General features: G+C 50.6%; 2 protein-coding genes across 4 annotated transcripts in view; one reads left to right on the top strand and one right to left on the bottom strand.

Annotated features, from left to right (window-relative positions):
- Positions 1–14,802, top strand: part of scaper (S-phase cyclin A-associated protein in the ER) — a 57,630-nt gene extending 42,828 nt beyond the window's left edge. For all 3 annotated transcript variants that reach the window (XM_084477458.1, XM_084477456.1, XM_084477457.1), the window contains 6 exons: positions 1,952–2,107; positions 4,657–4,903; positions 6,188–6,337; positions 12,408–12,599; positions 13,177–13,225; positions 13,897–14,802. In XM_084477458.1, the coding sequence (XP_084333584.1) occupies positions 1,952–2,107; positions 4,657–4,903; positions 6,188–6,337; positions 12,408–12,599; positions 13,177–13,225; positions 13,897–14,003 (901 nt within the window). In that variant the 3' untranslated portion in view covers positions 14,004–14,802. The remainder of the gene's footprint in view (positions 1–1,951; positions 2,108–4,656; positions 4,904–6,187; positions 6,338–12,407; positions 12,600–13,176; positions 13,226–13,896) is intronic.
- A 1,686-nt stretch (positions 14,803–16,488) lies between these two features.
- Positions 16,489–19,303, bottom strand: isl2a (ISL LIM homeobox 2a; the record flags this gene model as incomplete). The annotated part of the gene is made up of 6 exons (XM_084476863.1): positions 16,489–16,605; positions 17,029–17,196; positions 17,384–17,667; positions 18,159–18,418; positions 18,695–18,884; positions 19,246–19,303. 6 exons carry the CDS (start codon positions 19,301–19,303, stop codon positions 16,489–16,491), a joined length of 1,077 nt encoding a protein of 358 aa, XP_084332989.1.
- Between the last annotated feature and the right edge of the window lie 1,568 nt (positions 19,304–20,871).

Below are 20,871 nucleotides of genomic sequence, written 5' to 3'. Positions count from 1 at the left end.
CCAAACGCTTACAGAAACTCTCCTCCGGCAACATCATTGGTCAAAACAACGAAGCACACTAAAGTGAAATTCTCCACTCACCCAGAATTGCTCTAGTCTGCCGTCAGATTTAAGATGATTAACCTAAAGGCTGATTTGTGAGACTACCTTATGCCACATGTGCACCCTGTGCAGTGGATCACCTCCTCGCGGCCGCTCTGTGAGGTTCCAGAGCCGATCAACGTTTCGGTTCCTCCAGCGCATGTTTTACACAGAGATGGGGGGGAAAAAGAAGGCAGACAGAAGCCTGTCAGCGTGTCCCTTTGGATCGGTTCCAGGTAGTTCCTGCTCCGAGTGGGAGCTCCAGGGCAAGGGTGCTCTCTGGCGTCGCTCCAACACATAACGATTTCACACATTGCACAGGGCACATTCTACCTTAGACCCAATAACTAACCCAATGACGGCTCTGAACCAGGAATACTGCGGAAGCTTAGGAAGGCTCTTCTTCAATCCGGGCCTCTCTGCTTCCTGTTTGGGGGGCGGGGGGGGGGGGGCTGTACCGATGCGATGAGGGCTGGGAAGGAAGACGAGTGCACGGCACTTTTCTAGTTAGAAGAGCAGCAGTGCGTTCTTCCCAGCCGCCGGCCTGCTCCCACACTACCCATGATTCATCTGGTGGGGGCAGCAGCGTGGGCCCGCCCCTCTGGTCCGCTGACCCCGCCGTGACCCCCCGGAGACGGGGGAGGGCCTGAGAAAAATGGTGTCGTCAAGTCGCTAATCCCGCGTAGGAGCGCAAGATTTACCTTAACGGCCTCCCTGTAATGTATACGCTGGCGCGGTCGGACACGAGATCAAACATCGGAAAGCTTTTGCAACACTCTCCGTTAGGGCCGGCGATAGATCAGGGAGGAGAGGAGACGTTCATTTCCTCTCCGCACATGTTTGGGTGGATCATCCGATCATACTTCTACTGTTTGCGATGAATAATCCCATCCCCAAAGTGTAGCGCAGCACACACGGGGTACCAGACGCAACCCAGAGCCTCCCTCTAAAACACTGAGAGACTTGGGAAAAGGGGGAAAAAAAAGGAGAAAAAAAAAAACCTAGACGAAGAAAAATGAGCAGGGGTTAGGCATTTAGTACAGCAGTCATTGTGTGGACAGCTCCTTTCAACCCAGGTAAAGCTGTGGAAGAGGCTGAAGTCAAAACAACAGGCTGCGGTTCAAGTGTCAAATGACCCATTGTGAGGGCTGAGAACAGCCCTAATCACCTGCTCTGAGGAGGCCCCGCCCGGAGTGACAGCCCCAGCCACCCCGACACAATAAATCGGTCTGCAAGGCATGACGACAGTGGGGTGAAAGGTTGAGCAAAACGGTGGGCAGAGACCGGACGGGTCTAGCCACCACAGTCAGACCGTGCTCGGTGGGCCCTCCCTCTGATAGCCTTTGTGGAGGTCCTGGTTCCTTCTGGACCCACGCAGGACGGAGGTGTTTAGGGCCCGGATAACCCCTTCCTCCTCACTGCCTCCGGCCGCCCAGCATACCTGAGCTGTGAGGAGGCGGCCTGGGGGTCAGTGGACTGTGAGGGGGCCCAGAGCTGGCTTGGCACAGGGGGTACAACAGGCCCTCTAATGACACTATTAGCAGTGATTTGCGGTTGAAAGAGTAGAGGGAACCTGAGCATGAGAGCTGTCATTGGTAAAGACAAATTGGAGATATCACAGTAATGGCAGGGAGCGAAGGGCTTAGTTGAGATCGGATTTCCCCCGCGCCGACCTGCGCAGGTATGCACAGCCAAGGCCTTTGTTAGCCCATGTTAAGTCTTTTTTTTTTTGTTCTTCTTCAGACAGAGAACGATAAAATATGTGAATGGTGACGGTGGGCATCAGGGTTATCCTTTGACTTTGCGTACGACAAAACAACATTTACCGTTGTGTGTGTGTGTGTGTGCTTTGTTTGCGTTTATCTTCCAGCTACGTGGTCAACATGGGCCTGATTGACAAGCTGTACGGCTGCTTCCTGTCGGTGCAAGGACCCGTCGACGAGAGCCCCAAGATGTCTGCATTCCTGCAGCAGGCCTCGGCCGTGCTGCACGGCTTCTGCAGGCTGTGCTTCGGCGTGACGGCCCGGTGAGCGCTGCGGCCGCCGTGTTCACCCACCCGCCGACGAGTTTCCCCCCCCCGCTCCTCGCGTCCTTCCCGCACTCTTTCTCGTCTTCCCTCTCTACCCGTCTGTCAGTGTCCCTGTCACGCCCTCGCTCTGTCTCAACGCACGCACAAACACGCACAACATAGTGATAATCTAAAGATCAGAAATAGAAGTGTAATCTACGCAGAAGACTGTGGCCTCACTGCCGTCACGGTCCTGGCCCGCTGGACCAGGAAGCCGTGGGGACCGGCGACAGAGATAGGCATCTCCTTGACCCTGGAGCTCTGTCACTCACCATAAACCTTAGCCTGCGGCACGCGGGGGCAGCGGGGTGAGGGGGGGGCCGGGGGCCGGGGGGGGGGGGCAGCCCACCCACATCTGCCTGCGCTGACCCCCCGCCCGGGGGGGGTTCAGCGGCGCCGCTGACGGAGGTTAAGCACACGGTCACAAAGGGAGACGCCGGCAGCACAATGCCCCACTTAAAGAGAGAGAGAGAAACGGCTGACTGCTAAACGTCGTAGCGCAGCCCAGTCGTGTGTTTGACTCCCAGCCGTCCGGTCCCGAGGTGGAAACAAACGGTCCCAGCTACCGACGACACTCGGCCTAGCTCCGAGGCAGCCTGAAACAAAAGACTGCATCCCCTGCAAGTTGCTTTGGTTTTAAAGCTTAACAATGCAGTCGAAACGTCGTCTTTTGATCACATCCCTGGATGAATACGTCTTTGGTTTATAACCCAGCCATGGCTGCTACCACTGCATGCCCTGTTCTGAGATATGTGGTAGCAGCAGTACACAGAAATCGACCCGGGCCCATCTGTGCGTCACCGAATATCTGTGGGAAAACACCCTGTCGGGCCGGGCCGTATTCTCATTATAATGATCAACACCCATCCAAGGCCAGCCCGTTCAGCTCCCTCCCGTCTGGTCCACCTCTCCCTCTCCGCGTGTGTAAAAGTACAGAACGCGCCCGTTAAATGTGTTTGCCAGACCAGTTCTGGCTGGGGATTAAATTGGATTTGCTCGTTACTCGTTCATGCCGAGCGTCACATTTCCGCACAGAGCCTGTTGGCCAACCTCAAGTATGAGCATGATGCATTCAGGGCTGCTGCCAGAGCGCAAAGCCCTCGCGGCTCTCTGGACGCAGGGCTTGTGCTGCTACTGCTACTGTTACTCCTACCGCTGCTAATGCTGCTGCTAACGATGTTGCTAATGCCACTGTTAATGCTACTGCTGCTGCAGCTGCTTCTGCTACTGTTAATGCTTCCGCTGCTGCTACTGCTACTTCTCCTGCTACTGCTAATGCTAATGCTACTGCTGCTAATACTATTGCTACTGCTACTGCTACTGCTAATGCTTCTACTACTACTGCTACTGCTTTGGCTACTGCATCGGATTCTGCTAATGCTAAGATCAAATGCCCCATGCCCAAGGATTGGGTGTCTTGGTGTGCAGCAAAACATATCTATTTTATTGATATTGTTAGATTTTTCTTTATGTTGCAATGTTTTGCAACGTAAAGAAAAATCAAACAATATCAATAAAATAGACATGTTTTGCTGTGCAATCTTCTGTATTGTTAAGTTCATTTTGTTCCATAGATACTTAACTGCAACTACTGGGGAAATTATGTTAATAGCATTTTGTGAAACTGGGTTAGGGTTAGGGTTAGGGTTTCTTTCAAAAGAACATTTTCAAAAATACACTGCAGTTGTTTGGTCAGGTATTAAGCATCTGTTACCGTCATTGTGATGTTACATATACCCTTAAATGAAGGCTATTAGTAACTTCATCTGGAATGGCTTGGTTCGGGCACCTTGCTTCTTAGGGCAATCTGCCATGAGTGGTCACTGCTTACATTCATGTTCCTTTGAATCCTGAGGAGATTACAGTGTTTCGCTCCCCTCTGGTTACATCAAACACGACTCTAACTTGAAGCGAATGAAGCTAGTTAGATCACTTAATCCACCGTGTATCTGATGGGACAGTGTAGCCCACGCCCTCGTCTAGCTAGTCACTCAAGAAGCCGCAGAGATGGAGACTCCTGATGACCCTCCCGCGCGGGCTGCTGAAGCAGAGCCAGCGCCGGCTGCACTCCGCTGCCTCTCCCACACGCAGGCCGCGTGTCTGCGGGCTATACCGTGTCCAGGTCCAACCGGAGGAGGGACCTGGAGGATTCAAATCGTTGATTTAAGGTCTTCTTTAGTTTGGGTTTCGGACATACCCAAAGTAGGAAGACGTAAACAAACGTGTCAAATAAAAAGATAACGATTTAGGGTGCTATGGGTACAATTTCCTAGGATTTTATTTAGTTTTGTTGTGTTCCACCATCTCACGACTTCCACCGACTTCCACCGTCTCACGTTTTATTGCTTTCAACTGGTTTACCATTGTCTGCCTTTTACAATCCTACAAAGTGACGCCCCTCTCGTCCTGTCCTATAGCGTCTTTCAGAAGAGCGTCTATAGCAGCAGTAGTAGCAGTAGTAGCCCCAGCTAACCGACTCCACTGTACCCTGTGTTTCCCTCGGCCAGCTCCACCAGCATCTTTGACAACAAGCGTCAGGACGGCACGGGGCTGACGGCCCTGCTGCAGCACACGGAGCTGGTGGGCGTGGTGCACAGCCTCTACTGCATCCTGCTGCACAGCTACCTGCCCGACGCCTCCAGCCAGTGCCCCCAGAGCCCCCAGGAGCCCTACGCCCCCGGGGTCATCCAGGTGGCCCTGCAGGGCGTCCGCTTCCTCAACAGCTTCGCCCTGCTGCACCTGTCCGCCTTCCAGGTACTGGCGCACGCACGCACACACACACACACACACACATGTGAGTGCACATATACACACACACACGCATGTTTGTGCACACACGCACTTATTCACACACATATTCACACGCGCATACACACATATTCACACACACACGCATACACACATAGTCACACACATATTCTCTCACACACACACATACACACATATTCACTTATACACACATTCACACACACGCACACACATTCACTCACACACATATTCTCACACACACACCTTTTCAAACACGCTCCCTGAGCATCATTCACATTCAGACACACGTTCTTAAAACACACACGATCCCTTTCTGGGGTGTCCAGATGTGCGTCCAGGCCGTCTGTTACTGGAGGTCTATCGCTGTAAACACAACTGCCAAAAAGAACCATCAGCCAGCCTTCCTCCCCCCCAAAACACCCGACCTGGTGTTGAACATAACGCTCGCCAAATGTTTTGACTGCGCTCCGCGGGTCTGACCTGAGTGTGTAACCGATCCACTCGGCTGCCGGGTCCTCAGAGAGGGGCTCATACTGAGGGGGGGGGGCAGGGAGGGGGGGGGGGCAGGCCGGCCCCCAGCCCAGGATGGGGTTGACCTGTGGACGTAAACAGGGCCGCCCTCTGACCACCCCCCCAGAGGGGAATGGACCCTCCTGGGGGATCAGCAGTTGGTGGGACCCGCGCCCTCACTGGGGGCGGTAGTTATTGACTACTGACTAGCACCCTCACAGGGGTTTATTACACCACCACCACCCTGGGGGGGCGGGGGGGGGGGGGGGTGCAGGACAGGTTCATTCTGCTCCGGTGGGACAGGAGGGGTCCTGGGAGCCGGTGAGAAGGTTTTCTCATTAGCCTGCCGACGGCTCCTCTGTGATCCACGCTGGGGACCAGTCGGCTGGAGGTCAAAGCCTTTCCATGGAAGGGTTTAAATAATGTTTAAAAGGTAAAAACGTACATTTCCTAACGGGAGGCTATCATGATAGTATTGCCAAAATATAAATATACAAAAAAAGATTACAATAACAAAAGCAAAAAAATATATTATAACATCACAAACTTTCCAAAAAAAAGTTTGGAAAGTCATTTGTCTCATTTTTACATAATTAACAATTCATCTTCAAGTCGATGTAACCGAGATGACTTCCCCTTTGACGTTGATATGTACCCTAGTCTAATGTCTGCGTCCAGAGACAGCGACTGCCCAGTGCTTCAGGGTGTGAGTACGTTATGAGTGTGTTTATGAGTGTGCGTGTGTGTGATGTCTTCCAGTCGGTGCTGGGCGCGGAGGGTCTGTCCCTGGCCTTCCGCCACATCGTCAGCTCTCTGCTGTGGTACTGCTCCCAGCACTCCTCCGAAGAGCTGCTGCACGAGGTCATCATCTGCGTGGGCTACTTCACCGTCAACAACACGGACAACCAGGTGAGCCCCGGCCCGTCGGCCCGCCGGCGAGGCGCCCCACAGTCACGCGCTGCTTTTCAGATCCCCTCCATTCAGTCATGGAGTTTGGGTTTGGAGGGTTTGTGTCATTTTTCCAAAGTTCCTACTGTTCTCTGGATCGTTTGGTTTCCTTGATCCTATAACGGCCCCAGAAGGTGTCCGTTCAGTCCTTGATGCCCCGGCTCCTCTGCCTGGGGGTGTGAGTGTGTGAGTGGTCTGCTTCAGCGGTGGAGCGGTGTGACATCACCAGCTCCCGGCTCACGGTGCAGGAAGCCGGCCGAGGCGGGGGCGTCGTAACTGCATTAACGGGGAGGTGAGCACCGTGTGACCCGGCAGACTTGGCTGTGAGGTTAATTGGCTGCGAGCTGCCATCGCGCCGAGTGCTAGCCACGTGCTAGCCACGTGCTAGCCACATGCTAGCCACGTGCTAGCCCCAGTCTGCTGGGTTTTCGAGCAGTCGGGCCTGTGCCGCTACAGGTTCTTCCAGCCCCCCCCCCCCCTCCCAGCCCCCTGCTACGTCACCCGTGTCCGGCTGTCCACCGCCCTCCCTGCTGCCACGATTGATAGGCTCATTAAGGATTCTAATTAGGCTGATATTTTAGTCCTGATTAAAGTCCCTACCTCCTTTCATTAGCAGGTCAGCTGTCAACAATTATTTAGATGCACAGAATTAGCATTACAATTAGCACATTGGCCTTTGTGCATTTCATTTGCATACTAAATTGGATAATTGAATGTGGTGGCGGTGATTGGATTAAAGGGGTTTGGTCGGCTGATTTGGCGTTCTCAGCCCCATGTGTTTTTTGTTTTTTTTGCTCCAGAGCCATTTGCCAAATTGAAAGTAAAACGTCTGTCGTGGTCTAGCGTCGTACTTCAAGATCACAAAAAACGATCAGGAAATTCCTCTCGTCCTACTTTTAGAGATTTAGTTTTACGGAGAGAGAGAGAGAGAGAGAGAGAGAGCGAGAGAGAGAAAGTGTGGGTATGGGTTTGTCAGGAAAGGAGAAACCCGGTGATGCTTGCCAGCGCCCGGGCCCTGGAATGTGTCCATGCAGTTCCCCACCAAGACGGATGGCGCTGAGGGGGATATTTAGAGCGGCCCGGCCTCTCCCCGGCTAATGTAAGCATTGGCAGAACACAACGGCAGCCGTGGACCCCGGGCCCCCCCCCCCCCCCCCCCCCCGCCTCCACCACCACCACCACCACCACCAGCCCCCATGCATGCATCCACTGTCGACACACTAGCCTTTGTTTACATTGGTCGTCTGTGGAAGGCGGCTCTCTTATAAAAGGCAGAGCCCTTGTAGCGCCGCCGCGGCGTGCGCGCCGCGGTGCGGCCCCTGAGGGTCCGTGAATAATTCACCCTGTCGTACAGAAAGCCATTCAGAGGGTGACATATGGAGCCTCCTGTGTTTTTCAAGTGTGGGCTCGGGGCCGTGCAGCGCGCGTGTGTGTGTGTGTGTGTTTGGCCGTCTGCTAGCCTCTTAGGGACAATTGCTGTAAAGAAAACCCCCCCAAAAAAAAGTGTACTTCCTCTCCCACTGATTGAGAGATACGCACCGGTAATCTCGCTTGTCTCTTATTTTTCTTGTGGCTCCCTAAAGACGCGGTGATTCATTTGTGAGGCATCCCCGGGAAATGATCTGCGCGGCCCGCTTTGACGCGATGAAGCTATAATTGCGAGCTGTTGACGCGTTAACCCTCCGACCGCCCCGCCGCCGTGGAGGAGCCGCGTCTCCTTAAGACAACTCTGCTCTCTGTCAATACACTGGAGGGCCCCCCCACACACACACACACATGTGCACGCACGCACACGACCTCACACACACACACACACACACACACATGTGCACGCACGCACACGACCTCACACACACACACACACACACACAAGTGCCGGCTAAGTGTCATCGCGGTGGTACCCATCCCGCCCTGCCCAGACCCTCCAGCCAGGCCTTTGTCAGTGGATCAGGTTTCCTGACAGCTCTAGAATTCTTAATGATAATTGAATCCACTCCCTGGATTGACTTTTCCTGATTCGCGTTCGGTATTCCCTGTATTTTTAATTGTTAATGGTATTAATGAGAAGGAGGGGGGGGGGGAAGAAAATGTACGTATATCAATGTCAATAAAACAAACAACCAATTACATTCACGGGGGGGGGGGGAGGGGGGGGTTATGTTGGGTCAATGCTAACGGGCGTGTTACAGCATGTTTAGCATAACATGTGCTATACAGCGTAGCCCCGTGCGCTAGTGCACACCTTTAGAGGCACAACGCAGGCTAGCACATATCATAATAGTAGCGTGCGTAGCTTGTTTATGTGACCTCAGACCCCAGTCATTCTCTGTTTGACTTTTCAATGAAAGCACGTGGGGAATTAAGCCGAATCAGCAAACGCATATTTTCACTCATAACTCGCAGCAGATTGGTAGTTTGTTATTTGTTATATCTGAACGCCGCCGCACCTTACCGGACGAGGCCTGACGTGTGGTCATCGGTTCAGTGTTGACACCTCAAAGTGTAGGATGAGATGCCACCAACAGAATGCCTAAAAAAGATAACATCAACAAGATATCAGAACACACACACATACTTACACATTCACGCTTCCAGGGTCTTTTCTGCGGGGGTCCATTCGCCTGAATCCCGTTGTGTGTGTGTGTGAGCGTTTCCCCCGCCAGCGAGGCCAGCGAGGCCAGGGAGGGAGGCGGGCTCCAGCGCTGGGCCTGTAATCCCTGTTAACCTGATGTTGAAACCCGCCCTTCAACAGTCCATTACAGCCAGACTGCAGCGGCCGCCTCGGGCGCAGAGACACTCCCGCAGACCAGGGGGAGCCGGCCCGCGCTGGGGAATGCACGCACCAACACACACACACACATCAACACACACTCGCATACACACAAACAAATGCGCACAAGCACGCGAGCATACACACGAACACACGAACAAGTACACACACACACACACATTTACACACACACACACACACACACACACACACACACACACACACACACACATTGACACACACACACACACACACACACACACACAATCACACACACACACAATCACACACACACACAGTTCCACGCCGACCCCTTCAGAGTAAACAGAGGAGGAGACACGCTCTCAGCTGACTGGCTGTCAGAGGTCGCTCTGACGACGGTCGGCTCGGCGGTGATTTACGCTCCCGGCTCTCCCCTAGGGTGAGCCCCGGTCCAGCGGAGGACGTTGCCGTCCCCAAACGCCCGTAAACCTTTCAGCGAGGGAGGGAGGAGGGGGCGGTGGGCGGTGGGCGGGGGGGGGGGGGGGGGGGGTGTCCGTTTGTCTGCGCAGACCGTCCGCCCGGCTGGACGCCGTCCCGGCACAACTATCAGCGGCGTCCATCTCTGGAGGAATGACAGAGCGCGCTCATAGAGATAAACACCAGAGTTATTGGCCCTTCGCTGCGTAAACAACAGCGGCGGGGGCCCGGGCTTTATGAGCTGTTTTAAGGCAACCTGCGCTCGCCTTAAAAGTCAAGGTGAGGGGTTGAGTGTGTGTGTGTGTGTGTGTGTGTGTGTGCGCGGTCGGTCGGTCGGTCGTGGTCGGTCGGTCGGCCGCGTCGCCGGGTTGTAAAGGACCCGGGGTGGCGGGGGGGGGGGGGGGTTTGTGGGTGCCGGGTGCTCTGGTGAGCTGGGCTTATCAGCGAGGCACTTCCCGGTGGTGATGGACCTGCTTTAGTGCGTCTGTGGACGGGACCGACACACCGTGGAGGACGGGACACGTCCTGAAGCCTCCTGGACGAGTGTGTGACAAAAACGAGGACGGTGGTTGTTGAATTCCCCCCCGGGGTGTGTGTCCCTGGTGATTTGAAATAGATCGTACACACTCACGCCCGCTCGTCCAACCACGTATCTGTGTACAGCAGTAGGCTTAAAACGAAATCTTTCATTACTAGTTCTTACTTAGGCTTTTTCATTACTATTTTTCCATTTTATTTATTGACTTTTTTTTTATGACGTTTTTGAGTGTCTCCCTAAATCCACGCCCTGGTCGGTCACTGTGGACACTTAGGAAGTCCTTCAGGAAGAGGCGTCGTAAAGAAGCAGCCCTGTCCGACAACAGGTCCCTGCACTTAAAACAGCAGAGCGGCGCATGGAGGCTGGCGTTTGTGTTTGTACCTGACTGGACGGCTTCACTGAGGGCCTGGGGGCCTGGGGGCCTGACGCACTGAACATCATCCACAACACCATTACCGTTTGGAAAGACTTTGTATAAATGACAAGAGAAACCGAGCCTTGGTCACGGTGGGCTGTGTCGCTCCTCATCTGGGGGCGGAGCTCTGGGGAATGTGGCCGTAGACAGGGGGTTCCCCTTTGACCCCTGGGCCCCTGGCTGCCGCCCCGCTGTGTTTTATGTCTCGGCCCTGCTCCGGGCCCTCGCGGCCGGGGCCGTTCCTCCAGGCTGCAGCAGATGAAGCGCTGCCTGGTTGTGGGATTAGGGTGAGCCGGGGGTGATTTGTGGAGCTGGATGTCTTCGGAGCCTCCGCCCTGAGCAGCAGGTCTTAGTCTGGTGTTAAGTTATGATGGCTTCACCGTGACGCCTGGGATTAGGGCGTTCAGCGGCATTATCACCGGAGCACCAAAAGACAAATCTCTCTGTTTGCGTTCCCCTGATGAGCGCCGCTGCCAGCGAGTCAAATGAATAACCGCAGAAGGCTCATACGGTTCCAGAGGATTTATGTCAACAGCGGAACATAAGCAGCCACACGTTTGAGATTTGCCAGAGCCCTGGCTTGTTATTTCTATTTTTATTGTCCTTGGCTATTTTTTTTTGCTCCCTTCCACGAATATATTCTCTTCATTCAGCCGGTCGAATCTCACCTAAAGAGTTAGAATACGACTCGTTAAGGGTCCGGTTCAAAGAGACGCTGCTGGACAGCAGTGGGAAACGCTACCTGACCCGATAAACAAAGACATCATTTACGGCCTTCCTGACCCGCTGTTAAACCCTCAAGTGCATTATCAAAGGGGCAACTCCACCGCCGCGCATTACCAAGTGTTTTTTTTTTCTTCCAAATCTTGTAAATCCGGCAAATTTATGTCACTGGGACCCCCTCGTTCTCCGTATGGTTCCCACCGCTGGCTGAGCCCCCCCCCCCCGCGCCGGTACCTGCTGAAGCGGTGGGGGGGTGGGGGGGGGTGGGGAGGGTTCCCCAGACGGGATTTAGTGTGCTGACCCCCCTGGCTCTCACAGAACCCTGCTGATGGTCTTCCCAGGCTCCAGGGAGATGCTCTGAGCACCAGGGCCAGGAGGCCAGGTCCCGGGAACCGCTCTCCCCCCTCTCCCCCCCCCCCCCCTCCCCATCCACCCGGGAGCGGGAGCGGCTCTGTGTTAATGTCGGAGGCCCGGACGCGGCGGCAGAGAGTGATGGATCGACGGGTCAGGGGAGAGGCAGCGTGGTGGCAGGGTGGGACCTCCATTATGGGTATTGCTCATTCCTTAGAGTGGCGGGGAGTCCTCCCTCACCTCCCCTTCCCCTTTGACTCGACCTTCGTGCACCCCTCTCGCACACCCCCGACCCCCAACACGCACACACACACACCCCCAACACACACACACACAAACCCAACACACACACACACACACTCTCCGACTCATGTGTTGAGTTGTATTTGGTAAATCCACAGCGCACAATTGAACTTCAAACCCCGGTTCAACTCCACCGTCAAGGTGATCCCTCCCCTCCGTTGAATCGTCCCCCCGGCAGGTCTGTCACTTCCCCGGGGGTAACAGAGGAAGAACAAAACGTCCCATCCTGGTGTTTTATTGCCGGTAATTGTGTGGCGTGGAGGCCGGTGTCCTGCAGCCCTTGTCCTAATGGCTGCACAGACTTGTGTTCAGTGGCAGATTTACATGTGGGCCGGCCGCACCACTGATTTACCACCGGGCCCTGCTGCTGGCTTTCTGGCTGGCCTGTTTGACTGCCTGCCTGACTGGCTGGCTGGCTGGCTGGCTTACTGACGTGTGTGTGCGTGTGTGTGTGTGCGTGTGTGCGTTGCAGGTGATCGTGCAGTCTGGCCGGCAGCCCAGCGTGCTGCAGAAGCTGTGTCAGCTCCCCTTCCAATACTTCAGCCACCCGCGCCTCATCAAGGTGCTCTTCCCCTCGCTCATCTCCGCCTGCTACAACAACCCCCAGAACAAGGCCATGCTGCAGCAGGAGATGAGCTGCGTGCTGCTGGCCACCTTCATCCAGGTAGCGGCAGGGCGGGGCGACCGGGCGACCGGGCACACACATGCACACACACACACACACGCGCACACACACAGACACACGCACGCACGCACGCATGCATGCATATGCACACACAGAGACCCGTGCAGGCACATGCACGCACAAACACATGCACACACTCTTCTCTTGTACACACACACACTCTCTTCTTGTACACATACACTCTTTTCTTGTACACACGCACACACACACACACACGCTTCTTGTACACACACACACACACACACACACACACAGAAAGCAGTGAGCCATGTTCAGGTTGGACCAAAGTGAACGATAACCAAACCCAAGAGTTGAGGAAGAGAAACAAAATATGTCGTTATTTCCCCACCGAGGAGTTTTCCCTGCTGCTGTTGCCATGACAACAGCTCTTCTCCTTTTTTAGCATCAACTGTCAAACAGCATATTTCCCAGACGTGCTTTATTGTTCGGTGAATCCCCAATCGTGGATCTGAGATGATTTGGTTACACCTGGGTGAAATATCACTTGTGTTGTTTCCAACGGTTCTAGTTAACTTTCCTGTTTCCGTTGCCCTAGGACTGCGCCTTAAGTGAAAAAGAGCAAGAAAGTTCTGGAAAGCAAGGAGGTAAGGAACCCACAGATCTTATCAGAAGATCATTGTAGTTGTATATATTTGAATTGTATTATATGTAAATGTAATTTCCAAATATTTGTAACTATTAACAAAATGTTTATATTTTGATTTGTCTGCTTTATTTCCATAATTTAAAATAATGTAGCTTCTCACTCAAGCGCTGCATTATTATGTGTTTATATAGCGCTATCGCCGGCATTATTCAACATATTTCCGTAGCATTACATCAGCACAGAATGGATATGTTGTCACATCGTGACTCGGTTTAATATAATAAATCCTGGATGATGAGACAATTTGCCATAATATTTATCTCTCACATGTTCATACGTCTAATTTTAATGAGTCTATTTCACCTCAAATGTACTGCTTGTGAACCTCCTCCACATGAGACTCATGAACATGATACCAAACAATATAACTAATAGTAGTGGTATTATTAATATTATTATTATAATTATTATTGTGATAACTTGAACGCTGTTCAATGATGCCCTGCTGATCAGCGACAACCCAGTGAAATAAAACAACAAAGTGATCAAACACGGGATCCCGGTCAAAGTCTGACTTGCTTTCCCAAGTTGCCTGCGATGAGAATCCCTCTGCGTGTCCTAACGTGGTCCAACGTTGTGTCACGCTCCCCCCCCCTCTCCCCTCCACAGACAAAGTCTCCCAGCTGCTGGACCTCTGCGAGCTGTCCAACCGCTTTCCCCGGGACATGTGGGACTCGGCGCTGCAGTTCTTCCTCCGCAAGCAGGAAGAGCCGTAGCCATGGCCCTGCGGGGCGAACCCGCTCCCACACTACAGCAGGCCGGAGCCGCCTCTAAAGGGACCTCAACCCGCCCTCTGTCCCGGGTGTAGACCCCTTTCCCCGTCGGACCAGGGAGGGTTGAGCTCGGTGCGGGGCACACAAAATACACAAGAAGTCTTCAAGCCCTGCCAAACTTTGTAGAATAAATATATATATGACCTGTGAAACAGAATGAGTGAGTGTGATTCTATGCTGGTTTATTCTATGTCTATTTATCTATTTACTTGGGGAAACGAGATTCCGTATTTCTTTTTTCCCCATTGGCATTTTTTGCACATTGAAACAGTTTTTTTTTTGTGCATCTACGCTCGTTTGCACAATGTTTTATTCCTCTTATAAGACGTTCGGGTCCACCCGGATAAGCCGTTTAGTACCTAGACTAGCCGAGTTTTGAATTGTGTCCTACGGTTTCTGTTTGAAATGTATACTTGTCAGAGTGACAAAAAATAAACCTACATACTACTGTAATCTGTGTTTTCTAAAACGTCCGCGTGGATGCTGTGGTTTTCAGTAGTGGAGCGTAGACCTAGCGGTTATGTGCTAGTATTATGAGGACCTGACCACACCGTTATCCATACACAGCTTAGGGAACACAGCTTTTTCTGTGCTCACATTCACGAGACTGTATGCTGTTTGCAAACTGTTACACATTTACACTTTGAGTGTTTTATTTGTCTTGTTACCTGGAAGCAAACGTATGGTAAGGTGTGTTGAAATAATGTCTCATGTCAAATAAATTATTACTAATGTGTTGGAATTCTTGTCTCATCTATTTAATTTAATTATGATTAATTTGCATGGATTACGCTAGCATTTATTTCCAGACACATGGTAAATGCCTTTTTGTTTATATGCTCTGTATTGACTACCTATCAAATTATCTTTCATGGACTCTGGCTTCAGGTTTCCTATGATATTAATATAAAATAAATCTATAATGACCATCTAAACCCAACCTTTTCGAGTTAGGCCATAGGCCTGTTGAAACACAGAATATACGCAATAAAACAGTTCATGTCTTAATGGCTTCTGATTTATTTTTAGTGAGCGAGGGCAATATTTTATGGATTTTTTTGTTTTATGAAACAAAACATACTTATTGTGTGCTATTTGAGTGCTCTTAAATATTTCCAAATACCTATAATTATTTTTGATATACATTTATTACTGCCGGAATAAGAACAAAAATCAAGCTTGAGCTATGCCTATGCACCAAGGGCTTTAGGGCCCATTGTAATTGTAGGCTATCGGCCTACATGTCATTTACATTCGACAGTGCATTTCCTTTTTCTACCATTGTCTCGGATAAATGTTGGCCTTGGCCAACAAATTGTCGAGGTGTAGTATATCGGTCCTGGCCTGACCTATAGGAGCTCCCATGTCCAGCGGCTATTGCTGTCTAAGATTCCTCCTGGTATGAAAATAAACTCGGGACAGGCCGGAATACGTCCTGCAGGCCCGGGCGCTCTGCACCCAGGGACCGGGGGAGAGGGGAGGGTCTGCTGGGGTCCCGGGACCAGGGGAGAGGGGAGGGTCTGCTGGGGTCCCGTTCAGTGGATCATTTGCAGATGATGCCGAGGGCAGATAAGCGTCTTCTCTGTCTGGACGTCCCATTGACGAACGATATCCGAACTCTGCTCTGATTACTATCTCTAGTTCGATTGTTATTTGGTTATTTTATTCATTTATAATTTTCATATTTACTAAAGGTGGACAAGAATAGTAAACGCTATAATTGGTAGACTAGGACTCCATGTCAAAGTAATTGAATAAAGCGTCAAGTAGACCTTCCTATTTTATAGCATATTTTACAAATTTGTTTTGACCGCGCAACATTTACAATTTACTAGGATTTACCAACACGTTCAACATGCAAAGGAGCCTACCTAACTATTATATTTAGCTTTTAAATAAATAAAATGCATTTGTCCACTAGTCATTTGTCCAACGTGAGCGTGTATGTCACACACTGATCTAGAAGGATTGCATTAACGCATATGGTTTTATTGTTAAGATACGCTCGTTTTCATAATAAATAACAATAACTTAATGTAGAGCTGAAAACATCTGCTTTCTTAATTTAGGATACAAGAGTTGATTCTGAAGCATCTTTACAAATCATGCACATCCTCCTCCACACAAAGAGGGGCCACAATAGAGCAGGGGGGCCCGTCCAGTGGCTCAGTGAAGGTCTCCTCGGTATATATTCCTCGGGTCCTTCGCAGTCCGGGCTCGGCTTGCATTGGCATCAAAAGTCCTCAAATCCTCATGAAACGGAAGCTCTGAGAATTAAATACATCCCCAAAGCATATCCAATGTAGTCCTATGGGTTGTTCTCGAAAGGACTCCGCCGAGCTCGGTGTGGATACAAAAAAAAAAAAAACTTCGGTCCATGCAAAAAAAAAACAGGGTCCGGGCTCCGGGCTCCCATAGCGGGACGCCTTTACGTGTCCACCGGGCTCGGGACCATGCTGTTGGGCGTGTCCGGTAGCTGCGACGACAGCGAGGTCACGTCGCTGCCCGACGAGTTGCCCATGGAGCCGGACTCGGAGAAGGAGACCTGCGGGGAAACAACCGCAGTCAGCTCTGTGCATTTGTATCTGTCCCAGAGCTGTAGCATGGGTAGGCCCCTATCTGTACATAGAGAGAGCTGTAGCCTGCGTACCTGCATACCCAGAGAGAGCTGCAGCAGGCCACATAGGACTCACTAATAGTAGGCTTTGGTTTCGTCTCCAAAGCTCAGAAAAGGCCCAACATCTTATTTTCCGTCCATTCCAAATTCCACAAATTCCACAAATTCCACAAATGCATAAACAATATTTTAAATACAAAAATATTTATTCATGTTCATTTATATTTTTTGTAAGCATAATAGATTAATTCCTTCAATTCGTTAAAAAAAAGAAAAAAGAAACCCTTCCGTCATTGGTTTTGGGTGCAGCAGGACGGCCCGTGAGGGGGTCGCGTTGTGGTCGCCTCTTACCAGGTGCTGGAAGGAGGGCTGGTCCAGGTCGCTCTGAAGGGCGAAGTCGCTCAGGGCCTTCCACGGCGGCTGGTAGGTCTGCACCTCCACCGGGTTACCCGGCACCGACGTGTCGTGACGGATGGGGCTGCCGGCCACCATGGGCGTCCCGGTCATACCCTGCAGGTTCTGGGGAAGGAGAGACGCGCAATAGTCTCACCTTTCTGACATACCTGTCATTGTTACTGTATAAACGGGTCGTTTTAAATGACCCGTCCCTCGCCGGATTTTCCTCGAAAGGTGCAACAGAAAAAGACAGGTCTATAGCTCCTGTTGAATGGATGAATAAAGTGTGACTTGTGTTCATTGGACGCACCGTCTTGTCGTTGTGCTGCTGCTGCTGCAGCTGCTTCATCAGGATGGTCCTCTTCTTGTCTTTACACCGCTTGTTCTGGAACCAGACCCGGATGACCCGGGGGCTCAGGCCGGTCATCTCCACCAGCTGCTCCTTCATGAGGGCGTCGGGCCGCGGGTTGGCGTTGTAGCAGGTCCGCAGCGTGTGGAGCTGCTTCTCGTTCAGCACCGTCCGGATGCGCGTGGTCTTCTCCGACGTTTTGTGCACGTGGTTTCGATGGGGGGGATGCCTGACCGACACCGGTTCTGGAGATATTATTTATATTTTAACTTAGTTTAATATAATAAAACAAGGTTTTACTGTCATTGTTTTTTAATAGCCTATTTGGTCAAACAAAAAAAATGTAAACATTTTATTATTTGCCTATAGGCAATAATTAATTAGTAATTGGAGCAATAATACTACTACTACTACTACTACTACTACTACTACTAGGCTACTACTAATACTACTACTAATAATAATTATAATAACAAAAATAATAATAACACTTTAAAAGTAAACCTTTATTATTATTATCCTAATTAGAGTAAGAGTAATGTTTTTGTAATTGTTGTTTTTCTGTCACATTATCCTATTTCTACCTCATAGTTTTAATCGGGCCGTAGCCTATTTTGTCTTTGATGGATCGATAGATGATGTCTCATATGGTAGACGCACACGCACACACACACACACACACACACACACACACACACACACACACACACACACACACACACACACGCACACACACCTGAGATGTGGAGCGGTCTGGAGTGGACGTGCCCCGGGCTGGCCGGGCTCCCCGCGGAGTCCCTCTCCAGCAGCAGGCAGTGGTCGTCCCGGCACAGCAGCTCGTCGTCCCGCAGGGAGAACTCGTCCCCGGGCAGGAGGTGGCGGGCGCACACCGCGCACCGAAAGCACTCCATGTGGTACACGTTCTCCCGCGCGCGCATGACCAGGTCGCTGCTGCAGAAGCCAGCGTTACACTTTGCACATTTCATCCCAAATAATCTAAAAAAAAAAAAAAGAAAAGAGGAGAGGAGAGGATGAAAAAGAGGGAGAGGAGAAAACGGAAACAAAGTAGAAGTCTCAATTCGGAACAGGCCCATCTCGAGGTGGGCATCCAGCAGACGTGGTCGGTGTGCGGGCCATGATGTGTGTTTACCTCACGTTCTCATCATCATACATGTTTTTCGTGAAATCAATAACACTAATCGGAATCGTCATATTTTCTGCCGAAATACAAGAAGGCCCTATGTCTAGTAGTGCAAAGTGAGCAAGCCCTACCTTACATAATCTCGTTTACAATACGTCTTGCCCTCTCGGACGAAGCAAGTGCAGCTCTCGTCCAGGTACTGGCTGCACTCCGCGCACTTGAGGCACGCAGCGTGCCACTCCAGGTCGGGGGACACCCGCAGGATGTACTGGTCGTGGATCTGGCTCCCACAACCCACACACATGGCGATCGCTGTCTTCTCTGTGGAGAAAAGGCTTTACGCGTTAATGGTTGAGCGTAACACTGTACACATCACACACACACACACACACACACACACACACACACACACACACACACACACACACACACACACACACACACACACACACACACACACCTCGCTCCCCACACGTCCGAAATCATTTTAATCACAGGCCTATACTACTACAAGTGGTGCCTTGCAATCCGAAGACAAAACGACAAAGTCACACTGTCAATAGTGTTGTTTGCGTTTACACCAGATAGACCGTTTTGTTTTGCAGTCTCACAGGTTAGTCTACACACCGCAACAATGTGGAAACAGAAAAATATTGAGCTGGAAATAAGGAAAGAAGCTTACTTTTGGAATGATCCCCCATATCATCCAAGAGAAAGGGATTAAAGAGAATATCCACCATGCAGGGCCCAGTGGTGTGCAGCGATGGATGGAGGAAAGCGGTGTGATAGGAGGCGGCCGCGTCCCGGGGCTGACTGATAACTTGTGTTCCTCGAGGAGGAGGAGGAGGAGGAGGAGGAGGAGGTGGGGAGAACAATGTCTCTCGATGACGTAGGCAGACGTCGCGCTTCTGAAAGTTGCGATGCACGGGACGGGGAGGCCCGCACGGGCGGAGGGATACTCCGTGTAGCCCCCCTGGTGATTCGGTTGTTGTTATTGTTGTTGTGGGCCTACTGTTTTAATTGATTTAGACGAATAAAACCTATAGTGAGGCCTTTTTTCGTCGTTGAAATGAAATGCGTTTTAAAATTGAATAATGTTATTATATGATTATTATGATCATACTTGTGTTGTTGTTATTATTATTATTATAGTATTATATATTATTATTTATCTTTATATATTATCATTATAATTACGGTGTTCATAGCTGGTATGTGTTGTGGTCTGCTACAGTGAGAGAGCCCTCTACCGGGTGAGAGCCGAATCACTGAAGCGCCGCGAGGAGCGCGTCTCCGCCTCGGTCTCCCTGTAACGCCGCGGGTGGTGGAGAAGTGTTTAAAATGAACAATACGCCAACAGCCGGACAACCCTTTTAAAACGATGTATGTCTACATGACTTCCTGTAGTCATAGACCCATATTTATTTTTCATCTGAATTTTAGGTCAAACAAGAATAATGCGATTAATTGACACATTTAAGATGAATCCCATTTGAACACAGACGATGATGGCACCTCATTCTAGCAGACTGTAGACTATACTCTTACTCCATCTTCCTTTCTCCTTCTCTCGGTCCTCTCTTGGTTTGTTTCCTGTGTTCCTCGACCCAGGGCAGATAGATGGCCTGTAGCTCTAAAGGATAACTTGACGAGGATGCATACGGGGACACGTTGAGGCGATCGCATAAAATGTCAGTGTGGCAAGTGTAGTGAACCTCAGTAGGGGTTGTGAACACAGCCTTTCTTAGCTCCTCCCCCCTGCACCCAGGTGCATTATAAAAAGGGCCAAGATGGCCGAACTCGACCTCTGCTGGTTGCCTACCAGGGTGGTGAGTTGGGTCCCCTCTTTTTTAACAGTTTTCAGTTACAATTTTCCCTTTTTATTAATTTGTGTTTCTTGTTTTTAGGATCTCCTGCTGCTGTTCTGTTTTGGTTTTGTTTTGGTTCTGTTTTGATATTTTCTTTTGTTTGCTTTGGTTAAGTTTGCGTTGTGTTATTTCCCGTTTTCTGTGTCATTGTTTTGACAATTGAGTTGTTGGTTTACTTAACCTTTTGTTTTGTTGTTTGGTTTAGTTTGGTTTTATTCCAGTTTTCTTTATTTAGTGTTTCATCATTTCATCATTATTGTATTAAAATAAACATTATATATATATATATATCGTCTCTGCCTCTTTTAGATTTTCGAACCTGTGTCCTTATAATTTCTGTATCGTAATAGTTTATTTTCTTTGTTTTATTTCCTGGGGTGCAATTCCCCAGGTGGCGTTGTCGGTCCCTCTTTAGTTACCTTCCCTCCCCTTTATATTGA

Source organism: Micromesistius poutassou (assembly GCF_964030765.1).
Source record: "Micromesistius poutassou genome assembly, chromosome: 13".
In the NCBI taxonomy this organism is placed as follows: Eukaryota; Metazoa; Chordata; class Actinopteri; order Gadiformes; family Gadidae; genus Micromesistius; species Micromesistius poutassou.
Note: the sequence above shows the minus strand (reverse complement) of the source record. Positions and strands in the feature narration are given on the sequence as shown.